General features: G+C 43.6%; 1 protein-coding gene and 1 long non-coding RNA gene across 2 annotated transcripts; one reads left to right on the top strand and one right to left on the bottom strand.

Moving 5' to 3' along the window:
* The first annotated feature begins 2,094 nt into the window (after nt 1-2,094).
* On the top strand, nt 2,095-18,453 carry LOC117090209. Its single transcript, XR_004439932.1, has 3 exons — nt 2,095-2,210; nt 4,033-4,131; nt 18,199-18,453. It is a non-coding gene; the product is annotated as an uncharacterized LOC117090209 (long non-coding RNA).
* LOC117090208 (olfactory receptor 10AD1) lies at nt 12,555-13,489 on the bottom strand. The gene is given in 4 exon segments (XM_033222258.1): nt 12,555-12,625; nt 12,628-12,752; nt 12,754-13,162; nt 13,165-13,489. Coding segments are annotated over 4 exon segments (930 nt in total).
* Nucleotides 18,454-18,689: the final 236 nt, after the last annotated feature.

Raw genomic sequence — 18,689 nt, 5'->3', positions numbered from 1 at the left:
TATTTACGAGTTCACAAGGGGACCAATACAAGGATGTTCAGTGCAGGGTTATTTGTAGTAGCATGGAGTTGGAAGCAGCATGGGAGCTCATCAATGGAAGAGTGGACAGATGCATACCTCGGACTATTAGGCATCAATGTGAAATAACAGATTAAATATTAACATCTGGCAATGTGGATGGAGCTAAAAAACAGTGCTTAGGTTAAACAAATACATGTAATGAGACAAATATCTGAGTAGCTTTGGAGTACATTTAATAATGCATGCCCATGAAATAATAACTATGTTTAGAAAACACATAAATGGAAATATGCACATTAAGCACATTAGAAAATGCTTATTATAGGGGAAAGTGGGATTTGAAGGGTATAAATAAAAAATAAATCAAGAGGGCCTTACTGTCAGGGTCTGATGATAGTGTGCCATGAACTGAGGAGTACGACCAACTCAATCATTTCAGAACATAGCAAAAAAAAAAAAAAAGCAAACATAAATCACAACACCACCTGAAAGATGAAGGCTGGAATGAGGAAAAACTTGCAAAAAAGAAAACTGGCTGGGCACGATGGCTCACGCCTGTAATTCCAGCACTTTGGGAGGCCGAGGGGGGCGGATCATCTGAGATTGGGAGTTCCAGACCACCCTGACCAACATGGAGAAACCCCGTCTCTACTAAAAATACAAAATTAGCCGGGTGTTGGTGGCGCATGCCTGTAATCCCAGCTGCTTGGGAGGCTGAGGCAGGAAAATCGCTTGAACCTGGGACGTGGAGGTTGTGGTGCACTCCAGCCTGGGCAGCAAGAGCGAAACTCCGTCTCTGTCTCAAAAACTGGACTTGTTATTTTGATCATGTACAAAACACAGGTAAGTCTGATGCTCTGGGCACATGGGATGCTGTTAACAGTTGGAAGAGGGGAGAAACATTTCTTGAGGTGCTAATTGAAGTGCTTGAAATACTTTATGTTATTTAATCCTCATAACCACACTGAAGCATCGTTGTCCTAGTTAAAACTCTTTAGCTAAGACTCTTCAGTTGCAAGAAACAGAAATCCATTTCAGACAGCTTTAAGTCAAACAACAACAACAGAAAGCATTTGTTATATGGGCGTAAGGTTATTTCACAGAACACAAGAGTAAGAATGCAGCTGTGTCTTCAAGGCTGAACCAAACCAAGTGCTCCTTGAGGCTCTAAATCTATTTTTCATCTCCTAAACCATATTTCTATATGTTAAACTAAATATTTCAAAGGAAGTCGCCAATAATAGGTGCCTTGGGGGCTTCCGTGAGGGTTCAGGACTCTGGACATTACCTCTCCACTCCTATCAGAACAGCTATGTTTTCATTTGGTTAATACATCAGGATTCTGCTTAAGAGTTTATTGAGGAAATAGCACAACAGTACCTCCTCTGGCCAGATACTGTGCGAAGAATTACAAAATAAATCACAGACGAGTGAAGATAGGAAAGTAAATACACTCTAAAACAATAAGGGAGTACAGTGACAGAAAAACGCCCAGATTATTAAGGGAACTCAAAGAAAGTCTAGTAAACCCAGAAAGGGCTAGGGCTTATGGGAGGTTTCACGGAGTGGGTACCTGGAAAGGGGAGGTAAGGCAGCTCAAAGGACACTTGTTCAATGGAGGGAAGAGGATTCAACAATTATACAATTCACTGAGTCCGGGCTATCACTGCGAAAGAACTTGGCTTCGGATCCGCGGTCAAGGCTGGGAGCTATGGAGGCCGGATGTGATTGGCAGAGACCTCTGCTCAGGTCTGCGTCAAGTCTTGCTTCGCTCCCATCCCATCCTGCGCCAATGGGGCGCAGTATCTCAAGCATTCCACTAGGCTAGGAGGGCATCCTAAGCCTCAAGGTCCGCATCTCCCGCTGGAGGGACTGAGCAGCCGCACTGGTGTCCCAGAATAGATCGTGTTCCGCAGAGGTTGTCAGGTTACCGCAATTCGGCGCAAGCAAGGCAGCCAAAGAGAGGGCGCTCATTGGCTGCCACAGCCCCGGTCCGAGAGGCGGAGGAAGGTGTTTCGTCACAGGCTGTCTGCGCAGGCCGCTCCTATCTCCTCTCCAGGTTCTAATTAGGTCAGTGGCCCTACAGCCTCTTGGGTAGTTTGGAAGTGCGTCGCGGAGCCGGCCCTGGAAATATGGCGTCAACTTCAGGTTTTGGTGTGAGGGAGCCGAGGGCCCAGCCAAACCCTGCGGTGGGCAATTCCTGGGTACCCTTCCCTCATTTTCGGTCTTTGGGCTGCGCCGTGGTAACCCCAGAGCCGAGTTGCGTGCCCACTGGCGACAAGTGTCTTTCCATTAGGACATGAAAGGGGACTGGAAAGTGCCGTGCAGTTTCAGGGTAGTTTCTGGTTAATTACATTTGCATAGGTTTTCGCAGAGTCTGGGGGCAATTTGTGTCCTTCAGAGACCAGGGACCAGGGCCCAAGCTACGGCAGGGGAGACGCGGCCAAGGCTGTGGCTTCTCGTGCGAGCTCCGTTCGCGTCCGTTCCCACCTCGGGCCCGTCCCTCCGTCAGCCCAGGTCCTTGAATGAGACAGTGTTCGCCCTTGAAAAAGCAGTTCCAGGTCACTCAGCCTGCTTTTCCAGCATTCCAGGCCCCAGCTCGCCTTCTGCCATCCATGTTGACAGCACCAGTTCTACGACGAAGCGAGCGATTCCTCTTGCCTGGAATTTCACTCGTCCCTAGTATCGAACCCCCTGCCCCAATTTTCTACCTTACAACTCCAGCGTATTTTTAACTGCTCAGCCAATATCACCTCCTTGTTATAAAGCCTGCGCCCTCCTAGCTTAGGAACAGGAGCTATGCCGTTTTATTATTTTTCTTTATTTTAATTTTGTTTTTATTTTTTATTTTTTAGGGAGATGGGGTCTCGCTGTGTCGCCCAGGCTAGGGTGCAGTGGCGGGATCATAGCTTACTGCAGGCTGGGGTCAAGCAATCCTCCTGCCTCAGCCTATGGGATTATAGGCGCAGGCCTCTATGCCATTGTGAATGCTGTGGGTTTTGAGTATTTGACCTCTATGAGCCTCAGTTTTTGCATCTTAGCATTGAGATAATACTAATACCTCATAAGGTTATGTGAGGATTAAATGGAAAGCTCTTACAGCAAGTGCTTAATAAGTATGTTATCGTATGTGCTTCCAAAGTACTTTGGTGTAGGCCTTTTATAACTCTTGCCCTTTCTATTACCATTATTTGTTCTTGTCTGCCCTACTATACTGAGATTCTCAAAAGCTGGAACTGTCTCGTTTATAATCTCAGCGTGTATCAGTGCTGGGCAAATGTAAAGCTAAGAAATGATTTCTTAGAAAACTTTTATAAAAGCAGTCTTTCTTCTCCTTTGCCTTTCTTCCTTTCCTTCACTTTTTCCTCTTTGACATAGGAATTTTCAAACCTACAGAAGAAGCTGAGACCCTAGGGGGAAAGATTGGGACCTTTTGTTGTTTTTTTCCATGGTGACCAAAAGAGCCTTAACATTCACCCCAGTCTGACAACTTTAGACCGGTTTCTTCTGGACGTTAGGCCCCTGACCTCTCTTTTCTTTGAGTGTTAACTTTAGAAAACTTGTAATTGCAAATTCTTCTCTGCTCCTTTGAAATGTATATAAATCTCCTTAGAAGCTTATGCCAGTTTTACGACCCAGGGAATGTCTTTCTCAAGGACCTGGGAGCCATCCCTTTGAAATGTAATTATCAAGGAAGATAGCACCCCTATCTCTCAGTCTCTGTGGGAGGGTGGGGGCCTAACCTGTGGGTGCCTTGTTTGGAATTGTAAAACTACAGCTTGTTTTGAAGATACAAGAAAGTTTCCTTTTCCTTTGCAATTAGCAAACACAGATGTCATGTGATTTCCCCCACAGCAGCTCTTGAAAACTTCCCAGACCCTTGTTTCAGTAGCATTGAGTTTAATCTCGTATTGCAGTAGTATTAAGGTCTTTCTTGCCTGTTTAACTTTGATGCAAATTTTGACAATGGAAATTTTAGGTTCTGCATTTATTGTTTCTTCCCAATTACAGTGATTTCTCCTTTCTCCTTGTTAAGAAGAGCTTCTCACATCCTCTGATTTCTGGAGAAATCAATTTGGACTCAAAAGATTGGAGTTTTGTGGACTGAAGGTACTGTTTTTGTTTTGCTTTGTTTTTTGTTTTGTTTTGTTTTGTTTTGAGATGGAGTCGCACTCTCTCACCCAGGCTGGAGTGCAGTGGTGGAATCACGGCTCACTGTAGCTTCCGCCTCCTGGGTTCAAATGATCCTCCCGCCTCAGCCTCTCAAGTACCTGGAATTACAAGCATGCGCCACCACGCCCAGCTAGTTTTTGTATTTTTTTTTTTAATTTATTTATTTTTATTATACTTTAAGTTCTGGGGTACATGTGCATAACGTGCAGGTTTGTTACATATGTATACTTGTGCCATGTTGGTGTGCTGCACCCATCAACTCGTCAGCACCCATCAATTCATCATTTATATCATGTATAACTCCCCAATGCAATCCCTTCCCCCTCCCCCCTCCCCATGATAGGCCCCGGTGTGTGATGTTCCCCTTCCCGAGTCCAAGTGATCTCATTGTTCAGTTCCCACCTATGAGTGAGAACATGCGGTGTTTGGTTTTCTCTTCTTGTGAGAGTTTGCTAAGAATGATGGTTTCCAGCTGCATCCATGTCCCTACAAAGGACGCAAACTCATCCTTTTTATGGCTGCATAGTATTCCATGGTGTATATGTGCCACATTTTCTTAATCCAGTCTGTCACAGATGGACATTTGGGTTGATTCCAAGTCTTTGCTATTGTGAATAGTGCCGCAATAAACATACGTGTGCATGTGTCTTTGTAGTAGAATAATTTATAATCCTTTGGGTATATGCCCAGTAGTGGGATGGCTGGGTCATATGGTACATCTAGTTCTAGATCCTTGAGGAATTGCCATACTGTTGTCCATAATGGTTGAACTAGTTTACAATCCCACCAACAGTGTAAAAGTGTTCCTATTTCTCCACATCCTCTCCAACACCTGTTGTTTCCTGATTTTTTAATGATTGCCATTCTAACTGGTGTGAGATGGTATCTCATTGTGGTTTTGATTTGCATTTCTCTGATGGCCAGTGATGATGAGCATTTTTTCATGTGTCTGTTGGCTGTATGAATGTCTTCTTTTGAGAAATGTCTGTTCATATCCTTTGCCCACTTTTTAATGGGGTTGTTTGTTTTTTCTTGTATATTTGTTTGAGTTCTTTGTAGATTCTGGATATTAGCCCTTTGTCAGATGAATAGATTGCAAAAATTTTCTCCCATTCTGTAGGTTGCCTGTTCACTCTGATGGTAGTTTCTTTTGCTGTGCAGAAGCTCTTTAGTTTAATGAGATCCCATTTGTCAATTTTGGCTTTTGCTGCCGTTGCTTTTGGTGTTTTAGACATGAAGTCCTTGCCCATGCCTATGTCCTGAATGGTACTACCTAGATTTTCTTCTAGGGTTTTTATGGTATTAGGTCTAACATTTAAGTCTCTAATCCATCTTGAATTAATCTTCGTATAAGGAGTAAGGAAAGGATCCAGTTTCAGCTTTCTACTTATGGCTAGCCAATTTTCCCAGCACCATTTATTAAATAGGGAATCCTTTCCCCATTTCTTGTTTCTCTCGGGTTTGTCAAAGATCAGATGGCTGTAGATGTGTGGTATTATTTCTGAGGACTCTGTTCTGTTCCATTGGTCTATATCTCTGTTTTGGTACCAGTGCCATGCTGTTTTGGTTACTGTAGCCTTGTAGTATAGTTTGAAGTCAGGTAGCGTGACGCCTCCATCTTTGTCCTTTTGACTTAGGATTGTCTTGGCAATGCGGGCTCTTTTTTGGTTCCATATGAACTTGAAAGCAGTTTTTTCCAATTCTGTGAAGAAAGTCATTGGTAGCTTGATGGGGATGGCATTGAATCTATAAATAACCTTGGGCAGTATGGCCATTTTCACAATATTGATTCTTCCTATCCATGAGCATGGTATGTTCTTCCATTTATTTGTGTCCTCTTTGATTTCACTGAGCAGTGGTTTGTAGTTCTCCTTGAAGAGGTCCTTGACATCCCTTGTAAGTTGGATTCCTAGGTATTTTATTCTCTTTGAAGCAATTGTGAATGGAAGTTCATTCCTGATTTGGCTCTCTGCTTGTCTGATACTGGTGTATAAGAATGCTTGTGATTTTTGCACATTGATTTTGTATCCTGAGACTTTGCTGAAGTTGCTTATCAGCTTAAGGAGATTTTGGGCTGAGACGATGGGGTTTTCTAAGTATACAATCATGTCATCTGCAAACAGGGACAATTTGACTTCTTCTTTTCCTAACTGAATACCCTTGATTTCTTTCTCTTGCCTGATTGCCCTAGCCAGAACTTCCAACACTATGTTGAATAGGAGTGGTGAGAGAGGGCATCCCTGTCTTGTGCCAGTTTTCAAAGGGAATTTTTCCAGTTTTTGCCCATTCAGTATGATATTAGCTGTGAGTTTGTCATAAATAGCTCTTATTATTTTGAGGTACGTTCCATCAATACCGAATTTATTGAGCGTTTTTAGCATGAAAGGCTGTTGAATTTTGTCAAAAGCCTTTTCTGCGTCTATTGAGATAATCATGTGGTTCTTGTCTTTGGTTCTGTTTATATGCTGGATTACGTTTATTGATTTGTGAATGTTGAACCAGCCTTGCATCCCAGGGATGAAGCCCACTTGATCATGGTGGATAAGCTTTTTGATGTGCTGCTGAATCCAGTTTGCCAGTATTTTATTGAGGATTCTTGCATTGATGTTCATCAGGGATATTGGTCTAAAATTCTCTTTTATTGTTGTGTCTCTGCCAGGCTTTGGTATCAAGATGATGTTGGCCTCATAAAATGAGTTAGGGAGGATTCCCTCTTTTTCAATTGATTGGAATAGTTTCAGAAGGAATGGTAGCAGCTCCTCCTTGTACCTCTGGTAAATCAGCTGTGAATCCATCTGGTCCTGGACTTTTTTTGGTGGGTAGGCTATTAATTGTTGCCTCAATTTCAGAGCCTGCTATTGGTCTATTGAGGGATTCAACTTCTTCCTGGTTTAGTCTTGGAGAGTGTAAGTGTCCAGGAAATTATCCATTTCTTCTAGATTTTCTAGTTGATTTGCGTAGAGGTGTTTATAGTATTCTCTGATGGTAGTTTGTATTTCTGTGGGGTTGGTGGTGATATCCCCTTTATCATTTTTTATTGCGTCTATTTGATTCCTCTCTCTTTTCTTCTTTATTAGTCTTGCTAGCGGTCTGTCAATTTTGTTGATCTTTTCAAAAAACCAACTCCTGGATTCATTGATTTTTTGGAGGGTTTTTTGTGTCTCTATCTCCTTCAGTTCTGCTCTGATCTTAGTCATTTCTTGCCTTCTGCTAGCTTTTGAATGTGTTTGCTCTTGCCTCTCTAGTTCTTTCAATTGTGATGTTAGAGTGTCAATTTTAGATCTTTCCTGCTTTCTCTTGTGGGCATTTAGTGCTATAAATTTCCCTCTACACACTGCTTTAAATGTGTCCCAGAGATTCTGGTATGTTGTATCTTTGTTCTCATTGGTTTCAAAGAACATCTTTATTTCTGCTTTCATTTCGTTATGTACCCAGTAGTCATTCAGGAGCAGGTTGTTCAGTTTCCATGTAGTTGAGCGGTTTTGATTGAGTTTCTTAGTCCTGAGTTCTAGTTTGATTGCACTGTGGTCTGAGAGACAGTTTGTTATAATTTCTGTTCTTTGACATTTGCTGAGGAGTGCTTTACTTCCAATTATGTGGTCAATTTTGGAATAAGTGCGATGTGGTGCTGAGAAGAATGTATATCTGTTGATTTGGGGTGAGAGTTCTATAGATGTCTATTAGGTCCGCTTGGTGCAGAGATGAGTTCAATTCCTGGATATCCTTGTTAAGTTTCTGTCTCGTTGATCTGTCTAATGTTGACAGTGGAGTGTTGAAGTCTCCCATTATTATTGTATGGGAGTCTCAGTCTCTTCATAAGTCTCTAAGGACTTGCTTTATGAATCTGTGTGCTCCTGTATTGGGTGCATATATATTTAGGATAGTTAGCTCTTCCTGTTGAATTGATCCCTTTACCATTATGTAATGGCCTTCTTTGTCTCTTTTGATCTTTGATGGTTTAAAGTCTGTTTTATCAGAGACTAGGATTGCAACCCCTGCTTTTTTTTCTTCTCCATTTGCTTGGTAGATCTTCCTGCATCCCTTTATTTTGAGCCTATGTATGTCTCTGCATGTGAGATGGGTCTCCTGAATACAGCAGACTGATGGGTCTTGACTCTTTATCCAGTTTGCCAGTGTGTGTCTTTTAATTGGAGCATTTAGTCCATTTACATTTAAGGTTAATATTGTTATGTGTGAACTTGCTCCTGCCATTATGATATTAACTGGTTATTTTGCTCGTTAGTTGACGCAGTTTCTTCCTAGCCTTGATGGTCTTTACATTTTGGCATGTTTTTGCAATGGCTGGTACCGGTTGTTCCTTTCCATGTTTAGGGCTTCCTTCAGGGTCTCTTGTAAGGCAGGCCTGGTGGCGACAAAATCTCTAAGCATTTGCTTATCTGTAAAGGATTTTATTTCTCCTTCACTTATGAAACTTAGTTTGGCTGGATATGAAATTCTGGGTTTAAAATTCTTTTCTTTAAGAACGTTGAATATTGGCCCTCACTCTCTTCTGGCTTGTAGAGTTTCTGCCGAGAGATCTGCTGTTAGTCTGATGGGCTTCCCTTTGTGGGTAACCCGACCTTTCTCTCTGGCTGCCCTTAAGATTTTTTCCTTCATTTCAACTTTGCTGAACCTGGCAATTATGTGTCTTGGAGTTGCTCTTCTGGAGGAGTATCTTTGTGGCATTCTCTGTATTTCCTGAATTTGAACGTTGGCCTGCCCTACTAAGTTGGGGAAGTTCTCCTGGATGATATCCTGAAGAGTGTTTTCCAACTTGGTTCCATTTTCCCCCTCACTTTCAGGCACCCCAATCAGACGTAGATTTGGTCTTTTCACATAATCCCATACTTCTTGCAGGCTTTGTTCATTTCTTTTTCTTCTTTTTTCTTTTGGTTTCTCTTCTCGCTTCATTTCATTCATTTGATCCTCAATCGCTGATACTCTTTCTTCCAGTTGATCGAGTCAGTTACTGAAGCTTATGCATTTGTCACGTATTTCTCGTGTCATGGTTTTCATCTCTGTCATTTCGTTTATGACCTTCTCTGCATTAATTAGTCTAGCTGTCAATTCTTCCACTCTTTTTTCAAGATTTTTAGTTTCTTTGTGCTGGGTACATAATTCCTTCTTTAGCTCTGAGAAGTTTGATGGACTGAAGCCTTCTTCTCTCATCTCGTCAAAGTCATTCTCTGACCAGCTTTGATCCGTTGCTGGCGATGGCTGCGCTCCTTTGCAGGGGGAGATGCGCTCTTATTTTTTGAATTTCCAGCTTTTCTGCCCTGCTTTTTCCCCATCTTTGTGGTTTTATCTGTCTCTGGTCTTTGATGATGGTGACATACTGATGGGGTTTTGGTATAGCTATCCTTCCTGTTTGATAGTTTTCCTTCTGACAGTCAGGACCCTCAGCTATAGGTCTGTTGGAAATTGCTTGAGGTCCACTCCCGACCCTGTTTGCCTGGGTATCAGCAGCAGAGGTTGCAGAAGATAGAATATTGCTGAACAGCGAGTGTACCTGTCTGATTCTTCCTTTGGAAGCTTCCTCTCAGGGGTGTACTCCACCCTGTGAGGTGTGGGGTGTCAGACTGCCCCTAGTGGGGGATGTCTCCCAGTTAGGCTACTCATGGGTCAGGGGCCCACTTGAGCAGGCCGTCTGCCCGTTCTCAGATCTCAACCTCTGTGTTGGGAGATCTACTGCTCTCTTCAAAGCTGTCAGACAGAGTCGTTCGCGTCTGCACAGGCCTCTGCTGCTTCCCCTGTTGTTTTTTAGCTGTGCCCTGTCCCCAGAGGTGGAGTCTACAGAGACAGGCAGGTTTCCTTGAGCTGCTGTGAGCTCCACCCAGTTCGAGCTTCCCAGCGGCTTTGTTTACCTACTTAAGCCTCAGCAATGGCAGGCGCCCCTCCCCCAGCCTCGCTGCTGCCTTGCGGTTAGATCGTAGACTGCTGTGCTAGCAATGAGGGAGGCTCCGTGGCCGTGGGACCCTCCCAGCCAGGTGTGGGTATAATCTCCTGGTGTGCCCATTTGCTTAAAGCGCAGTATTGGGGTAGGAATTACCCGATTTTCCAGGTGTTGTGTGTCTCAGTTCCCCTGGCTAGGAAAAGGGATTCCCTTGACCCTTGCGCTTCCCAGGTGAGGCGATGCCTCGCCCTGCTTCAGCTCTCGCTGGTCAGGCTGCAGCAGCTGACCAGCACCGATTGTCCGGCACTCCCTAGTGAGATGACCCCAGTACCTCAGTTGAAAATGCAGAAATCACTGGTCTTCTGTGTCGCTCGCGCTGGGAGTTGGAGACTGGAGCTGTTCCTATTCGGCCATCTTCTAGTTTTTGTATTTTTATTAGAGACGGGGTTTCACCATGTTGACCAGGCTGGTCTTGAACTCCTGGCCTCAAGTAATCTGCCCACCTTGGCCTCCTACAATGCTGGAATTACAGGCATGAGCCACCACATCCTGCCAGAAGCTACTGTTTTTTTTTTTTTTTTTTTTTTTTTGAGACGGAGTTTCGCTTTGCCGCCCAGGCTGGAGTGCAGTGGCCGGATCTCAGTTCACTGCAAGCTCCGCCTCCTGGGTTCACGCCATTCTCCTGCCTCAGCCTCCCACGTAGCTGGGACTACAGGCGCCCGCCACATTGCCCGGCTAGTATTTTGTATTTTTTAGTAGAAACGGGGTTTCACCGTGTTAGCCAGGATGGACTCGATCTCCTGACCTCGTGATCCGCCCATCTCGGCCTCCCAAAGTGCTGGGATTACAGGCTTGAGCCACTGCGCCCGGCCAAAGCTACTGTTTTAAGTCATCATTGCAAAGGGTAGTGTGTAATGTGCATGAGTGGAAAGGGCAGTACATCTATTTGAGAACATCCCAAATGAGGTCCATTCATATTATGGAAGTGCACTGGGAAATAAAGAACAGGACTACCCCTTTGTTTATTTATTATGAAGAGGTATGAGAAAAATGCGATTTTCAAAGAAAGAGAACTGCTGAGAATGTAGTACCTTCTCAAAGAAAGCTGTATTTGGTTAAGGTGAGAAGCTAGAGGAAGCTACAGAGGGTAGGGTTACAAATCAAAAGACTTCTGCAATGGTGGAGGTAGTATGCAGAAGTGTTCCTTAAAATACAGGGATCCATGTGAGATGAGGAGGTAAGGTGGAGTAGGATTGAGGTGGAATGAAATGAAAGATGGAAGTGAAAAAGGAAGGCAGTAGGGGGAGAGGGGAGTTAATTTGGGGTATGGATAACAGGGAAGGAAATAGGTAACCTGAGAGGCTTGGTAGAGGCACTTACCACTTCCATGGGAAGGGAAATATCATGCAGACGGTCCTGTTGCTAAAGGAAGCTAGAGGATTTAGGAGAAGGGGTTTGGCACACTGGCGTGTGTCACCCATCCCTCCCTGACAACACACTACACAGACAAATTGAGTGCACTGTTGCCATTTAGTATCATTCTCCCCCCACGACTCGTGGAAGCTAAGAAGATGAAGTTCAGGGTGCTGATCTTTTTTTTTCTCTGACTTTTCTTGTGTGAATACTTATTCCTAGTTTCTTTTTTCTTCCCCTCCCTCCTTTGCTCCCTTCCTCCCTTCCTGTCTTCCTTCCTTCCTTTTTTTTTTCTTTTTAAATGAGACAGGGTCTTGCTGTGTTGCTCAGGCTGGAGTGCAGCAGTGCTATCACTGCTCACATAGCCTTAGCTTCCCAGGCCCAAGCAATCCTCCCACCTCAGCCTCCTCAGTAGCTGGGACTACAGGCATGTGCCACAACGCCCAGTTATTTTTAAACGTTTTTGTAGAGATAGGTCTCCCTGTGTTGCCCAGGCAGGTCTCAAACTCCCTCCTCAGCCTCCCAGAGTGCTGAGATTACAATCAGGAGCCACTGCACCCAGCCCTTTTCTTCTTGCGTCTTGACGTACTTTGCATAGGAATTGGGTAGATGAGGGTAGACCCAGGAAGTGAGAGTGGAATTTAAGAAAGAAAAACAGTAAAATGAAAAGCTGAAAAATAAAAAAGTTTACTTCTAAATGTATGTACGCAACTCAGGTTGGGGGACTAGCATGTAAATACCAATAAAACGGAGTTAAATACGCTTATTTACTGAATCCTGTTGTGGGAACTTAAGAGGAAAAGAAACTAAGGAAAATCTGAAATTCTCCTGAGGAAGGTCCGAGAAAAAACAACGTGGAAGTGAAGTCAGAGAGATAACATCAGGACATTGGACATCAGGAGGAACTTTCAGGTCTGATTCTAGTGCCAAGGAAGCCATGAATGCTCTTTCCTGGAGCCTTTTAGCATAGGAGAGTTACTCATCTGCCAGCGCTGGAGAAGGGGTAACTTTCCCATACCTCAGGTGAAGGAGCTTTCCTTTCAGGGCCTTCCTGCTAGACAGACTGTGCCGGGGCCAGCCTGGTTCTCCCAAGTGCCCTCACCATGGCCTCCTTCATTTCCTTGTAATGATGGGGTTGCACATGGGGGTAATGATGCTGTACAGGAGGGAGAAAGGTTTGTCTTTGTCAGGCCCATGTGTGCTGTGGGGGTTCATGTAAGAGAACATAGCTGAGGTGTAGAGAAAGATGACCAGTCAGGTGAGAGGCACAAGTAGATAAAGTCTTCCCTTGACCTGAGGAGGAGGCTCTGCTGAGGATGGTGGCAAGGATGCACACATAGGAAGTGACAATGAGCACCATGGGGCTGAGCAGCTCCACGATGGCATCGGCAAAGATTGCCCTCAGACTAAACTGAGGGTCCCCACAAGAGAGGCCGATCACCATGGGGGCCTCACAGAAGAAGTTTTCTATGTGGTTGTCTCTGCAGAAGGGCTCTCGGAATGAAACATACTCAAGAAAGATGCCATTGATCAGTCCAGAGAACCAGGCAGTTCCCACAAGCCTGACACAGACATTCTGGCTTATGATCTGGACATAGCTAAGTGGGTAGCAGATAGTAACGTAACGGTCATAGGCCATAAAAGCCGAGAGGATGCACTCGTCACACCAGCACAGAAGACAAAGTACATCTGGGTCATGCAAGATACAAAGGAGACAGCGTGGTTCCTGACCACGAGGTAAGTCAACATCTGTGGGATGGTAGTGGTGATGAAGCAGACATCCAGGAGAGACAGGTGGCTGAGGAAGAAGTACATGGGGCTTTTGAGCTTGGGGTCTGTTCAGGTGATAAAGATGTTGAGGCCATTCATGGCCATGGTGAGACTGTAGAGGGCCAAGAAGAGGGCAGAGAGCAATGCTCGTGTGGAAGTGGTGCTCTGCTGAAAGCCCAAGAGGATAAATTCTGTCACTGTGCTGCGGTTCCTTAGCATCTGGGGCCTGCTTGAGGAGGGAAGATGGGAAAAGCACAAGGATATAGCTGTGGGGTAACAGAAGGTACCAACTTGGTCCAAGAAGCCCAATTATAAAACAGAATAGATGAATGGTGGTCATCCTTTTGGAACTTAATAAACTCTAGTAATTTGGCAGTGTTATGGGGTGGCAAAAATGCCAGGGTCACCACAGGCTGCATACATAGAATCATAATATCAAAACATGAAGAAAGTGCTGGTTGTAATGTGCTCTACTCTGGTTTGATCAGGCATCAAGTGAAGTATTGCATCTGCTCCAGAGCCCTCAATATTGAAGGATTAGCCACTAACCAGGATGTGTTCAGAGGTGAAAAACTAAGATACTTGGGTCTGGGGCCCATGCCTAATGAGGAAAAGTTTTAGGAATTAAAGAATGGAGTGTGTGAGGGAAAGGGATGGTGGCTATCAGCTTATAGAAGATTGTATTTAGGAAATACTTGAGATATTTGAAGGTGTATTTTTCTAGAAGAAAAAAATGTTGAATCTCTGTGTGCCTAATTTAAAATGATGAATGGGTTGAAGTTTCAGGGAAAATAAAAACATACTAATCCTCAGGATTGTCCCTCAGCTAACAGTGATTTGCACCTTTTCTGGAGACATGTCAAGCTCTTCCCAGTCACCCACCTATTTCCAGACTCACTCGCCCAGCAGTTGCTGCTGCTACCGCAGCCACCCATGCTGTGCGTGCTGGAGCTGGGGACTCGGTGGGCGCCCATGCATGCCTTCCTAACAGGAGACAGTTTTCCTCCTGGGGTTGGAATTTACGGTTACACACAATTAGGTGGAAAGGATCCAACTATCCCTGTGTGAAAAGGGAAGCTATGAGCAGGGCATATATTTAACCTTTCTGGAATGGACCTTCAGAGAACTTTCAACTGTCCCTTTGTCTCTGGCAATAAATCTTGTTTTTTTTCCATTTTCAAAGAATGAGCAGTCACAATTCTTATGCTCTTATCTCTCTATTGTAACTTTTAGGAAGTTGTTATGTTCATATTAAGTCTGTCTTATGCTTTTCATCTTGTTTTGGAGTTAGGATGTATCAGATCCCTTCCACCTTCAGATGCTTTTACTTTTTTTTTTTTTAACTTAATTATAGAGACAGGTGCTCACTATGTTGCCTATGCTGGTCTTGAACTTGTGGCTTTAAGTGATTCTTCTGCCTTGGCCTCCCAAAGTGCTGGGATTACAAGTGTGAGCCACTGCACCCAGCCTCCTCACCTTCAGATGCTTATAGATGATAACTATATTCCTGCTTAACTTTCAGTTCTGCCAACCATTTCTCTTCATTTTCTCCTCTCCTACTCCCTTTTCTATACACTCTCACTCTACCTTCTGTTAGTCGTTTTTCCTTTTTCAATCTACTTCCAATCCTCATTCTTCTCCCTCTCCTTTTCCCATTTGTGGTGATGGTTGCCTGCCGTTTATCTTACTCTGGTCAAACTCCCCTGTCTTCTCCATGTCTCTCAATCTCACATATTCTCGATCTGGATTTAGAGCTACCTACCCTCTCACTGCCACTCCTTGCAGCTATAGATTCCCTCCAGTTGTGATTTGATGCTAGGTCAAGGTAGTGACTGGGCAGTAGGCTACTCCCATCATCTTTACTTTGGGATACTTTTCTTGTGCCTAGGACTTCTCTTCGGGGCCCAGAAAAGGAAGGGAAGGGCAGAGAGTACTGTTTTAAGATGTTTCTTGGAAGCCTGTGCTCAGTGGACATGTTTGGGCTTAGGTCACAGTCTGGGCAAAACAAGTCAGTGAGCTACACTCCAGAGAAGCCTGGGATTTGTCTAAGAAGAAACAGATTTGACCTGAGGAATGACTAGGCCCTACTGGAGGATAAATGCTTACCTGTGGTTTATTGTGCCAGAAAGAATTCTGTGATACCCAGCATTTAGCGCCTTGTTAGCTACCATTAGAGGTTAATTGGTGAAGGATTTGTCTAAATAAATGGGACAATATCATGGAAATCACATCTTACCTCATTCTGTTTCTTGGCTGATAATGATGTTTGTCACTGAATCAAGTAATGAGTAACAGAAAACATCTCATAGTGTTTGAAGAGAAGCTGGTCCAGGTAGGATCATCTGACCTGGCCGGCCACTCTGGAAGAGAAGGTGTGTCTGATGACTTTGTTCTTTTATACTGTTGGAGGTGAATGTCTACTTAAATGACATTGATAAGTTGCATGTGTATACACTTTATAGTATAGGTGTGAAAACTTACATGCCCCTTGAAGGAGTGAAAGATGTGCCATCCCCAAATATGCCAGACTGGTATATTATTATTATTTTGAGATGCAGTCTCTCCCTGTCACCCAGGCTGGAGTGCAATGGCATGATCTCGGCTCACTGCAACCTCCGCCTCCTGGGTTCAAGCAATTCTCCTGCCTCAGCCTCCCAAGTAGCTGGGATTACAGGCGCATGCCACCATGCCCAGCTAATTTTTTGTATCTTTAGTAGAGACGGTGTTTCACCCTGTTGGCCAGGCTTTCTCGAACTCCTGACCTCGTGATCTGCCTGCCTTGGCCTCCCAAATATTTATTATTTTGAGTTAAACACATTGAAGGCCAGGCGTGGTGGTTCACGCCTGTAATCCCAGCACTTTGGGAGGCCAAGGCAGGCAGATCACCTGAGGTCAGGAGTTCGAGACCAGCCTGACCAACACGGAGAAACCCCGTCTCTACTAAAAATTAGCTGGGTGTGGTGGTGCATGCCTGTAATCCCAGCTACTCAGGAGGTTGAGGCAGGAGAATCGCTTGAACCCAGGAGGTGGAGGTTGTGGTGAGCTGAGATCGCGCCACTGCGCTCCAGCCTGGATGACAGAGCGAGACTCTGTCTCAAAAAAAAAAAAAAAAAAAAATGGAAAAAGTTGTAGTCTCAGAGCTAACCTCTTACATCAAACCATAAAGATTCCGCTGGCAGGGGTACTTTCTTCATACCAGGGTGAAAAAATAGCCCTTATCACCAGAGACTTAAAGACTACAATAAACCTAAATAAACATACTGAACAAAGTAACCCCACCTTCCACCTGCTTCACACGCCCCCCCATATATCTCCTAGTGACTCTCCTAAAACATTTTACTGCCTCTAGCCAGATTTTCTTTGTCCTGTCATTTCTTCTCAAAATCATTGTTCTTTGTCTAAAACAATACAAAACGCCTTGCTTTGACCACTCTCATGTAAAGATCCTCATGTGTATGTAAAACTAATATAATTTGTACACTTTTATTAATCTGCTTGGTGTCAATTTGGTTTCTAAATCCGGCTAAATAGAGCCCACTAAGATCTAAAAGGAGAGTTAAAGGTGATCTCTGACTCCATGACACCCCATATACCGTTTGCTAAAAATCTTATTCTGCCCCATCTTTTTCAGATGGTATATTTGGACCTTCTCAGATTTTAAAAATTCTGTCTCGGTGCTAATGAATTGAATTCTAGCACCTTGACTTGAAAATGACATTCCCCCCATTAGTTGAAGAAATATCAGCAAGAAAATAAAAACACTCATGTCTTTATTCCTGTAACAGCAGATAAACACACGTCATTCTGTAACATAAAATTTGTCCTTGCACATATTATTATTTTTTGTCACCAGACTGGAGTGCAGTGGCATGATCTTGGCTCACTGCAACCTCCACCTCCCGGATTCAAGCAATTCTCCTGCCTCAGCCTCCCGAGTAGCTGGGACTACAGGTGTGTGTAACCACGCCCAGCTAATTTTTGTATTTTTAGTAGAGACAGGGTTTCACCATGTTGGCCAGAATGGTCTTGATTTCCTGACCTTGTGATCTGCCCGCCTTGGCCTCCCGAAGTGCTGGGATTACAGGCGTGAGCCACCACACCATTTCTAACAAAGAATCGTTGAAGAATGGACTTCAGACATTGTTGCTAGGTCTTCTACAACAAATCTTGAACTCTAAAATGTAATTTTTATCGGTTGTCTTAATTCATGGCCATAGTAATATTTAAAAAGATATCTCTGTTTTCTGAAAGATACACAGTATATACTTTTGAAATTTCTTTGTTAAACTGGAAGAGGCTCTTTTTTTTTTTTTTTTTTTTAAATCACAAGTGCGTAGAGATAAAATAAAAAGTCAACCATGACTCCTTGGGTTTCCTATTTAAAGAGTTGAGGGTCTGTAATCTTTCTTAAATTAACAGTAGTTTACAAAGTAGCTCATATACATAACAACATTTGAGTCTCCATTTTGTTATTGTATCTAAATGATGTGATTTAATCTCAGTGAAGAACCTCTGATAAGATATGTTGGACTATGTAGCTGAACACAGTGTGGCAAGGAGAAAAAAAGAGGGAATTAATTTTCAGCTGTGGATCTAGAGTGGTGTCATGTTTGATTTAATTAACCTATGGTTCTGACCGATATTAGAACCATCTGCAGGCAAAATCAAAATGGCCCAACAGTTCCAAGAGCCTCTCGAAACAGCGGTGATTGGTACTGGGGGAGCAGCGACGTGAGAATGGAATTAGAACTGTTTTAATTATGGCATTCCTGATTAGGCATAGACTTCATCGGCTAAGAGAATAAAATGCTGGATACTGTTAGGGGTGTGGTAGAGTGAGAAATAACTTCTTCCATACTCCTGATGTCTCCTTCTTTTTGAAGGAAATTGTAATAACATAATACTCATGACCTTTCTCTTCTCCACAGGAGGTGGAGTGGCTTACCTGATTGATGATTTTAGAAGGAGAAACTGAGTACATGTGTTCTATCCCTTTCTTCTCCCCTTCCTCTTGGAAGTGAGTGGACTTCTCCAGGGCAGGCTCTGCCCCTTGTTGGAAAGCCTCTATTGTTGGCCAGTGCTGCCAATGACAGGGGAATAAGTATGTCTGTCTGTCTGACTCTGTGCTTCTGTATTAGGAAGTCCATGTCTGCTTATTAATAAAGGTGATATGTTGACCTCCATCTGCAGACTCATTGTCTTATTTCTCAGTTGATTCAGAACCACATGGGAAGAGTAATATTGTTTACTGTATCCCCCTCAAGGTCCCAAACAATTATTTTAAGTGATATTATTATATGTGTGGAAATAAAATTGCAAACAAAGAAAACAATAGAGTTTTGGTTATAATTAAAATAAACTCAGTCATAATAATGTCTGGCAGGTCCTGGAAGGAAAGGATGCTGGTGATACACATATT

This window comes from Trachypithecus francoisi, unplaced genomic scaffold (assembly GCF_009764315.1).
Source record: "Trachypithecus francoisi isolate TF-2019V2 unplaced genomic scaffold, Tfra_2.0 Lachesis_group11, whole genome shotgun sequence".
NCBI lineage: Eukaryota > Metazoa > Chordata > Mammalia > Primates > Cercopithecidae > Trachypithecus > Trachypithecus francoisi.
The sequence above is the reverse complement of the archived record's forward strand: the minus strand, read 5'-3'. Positions and strand labels throughout refer to the sequence as shown.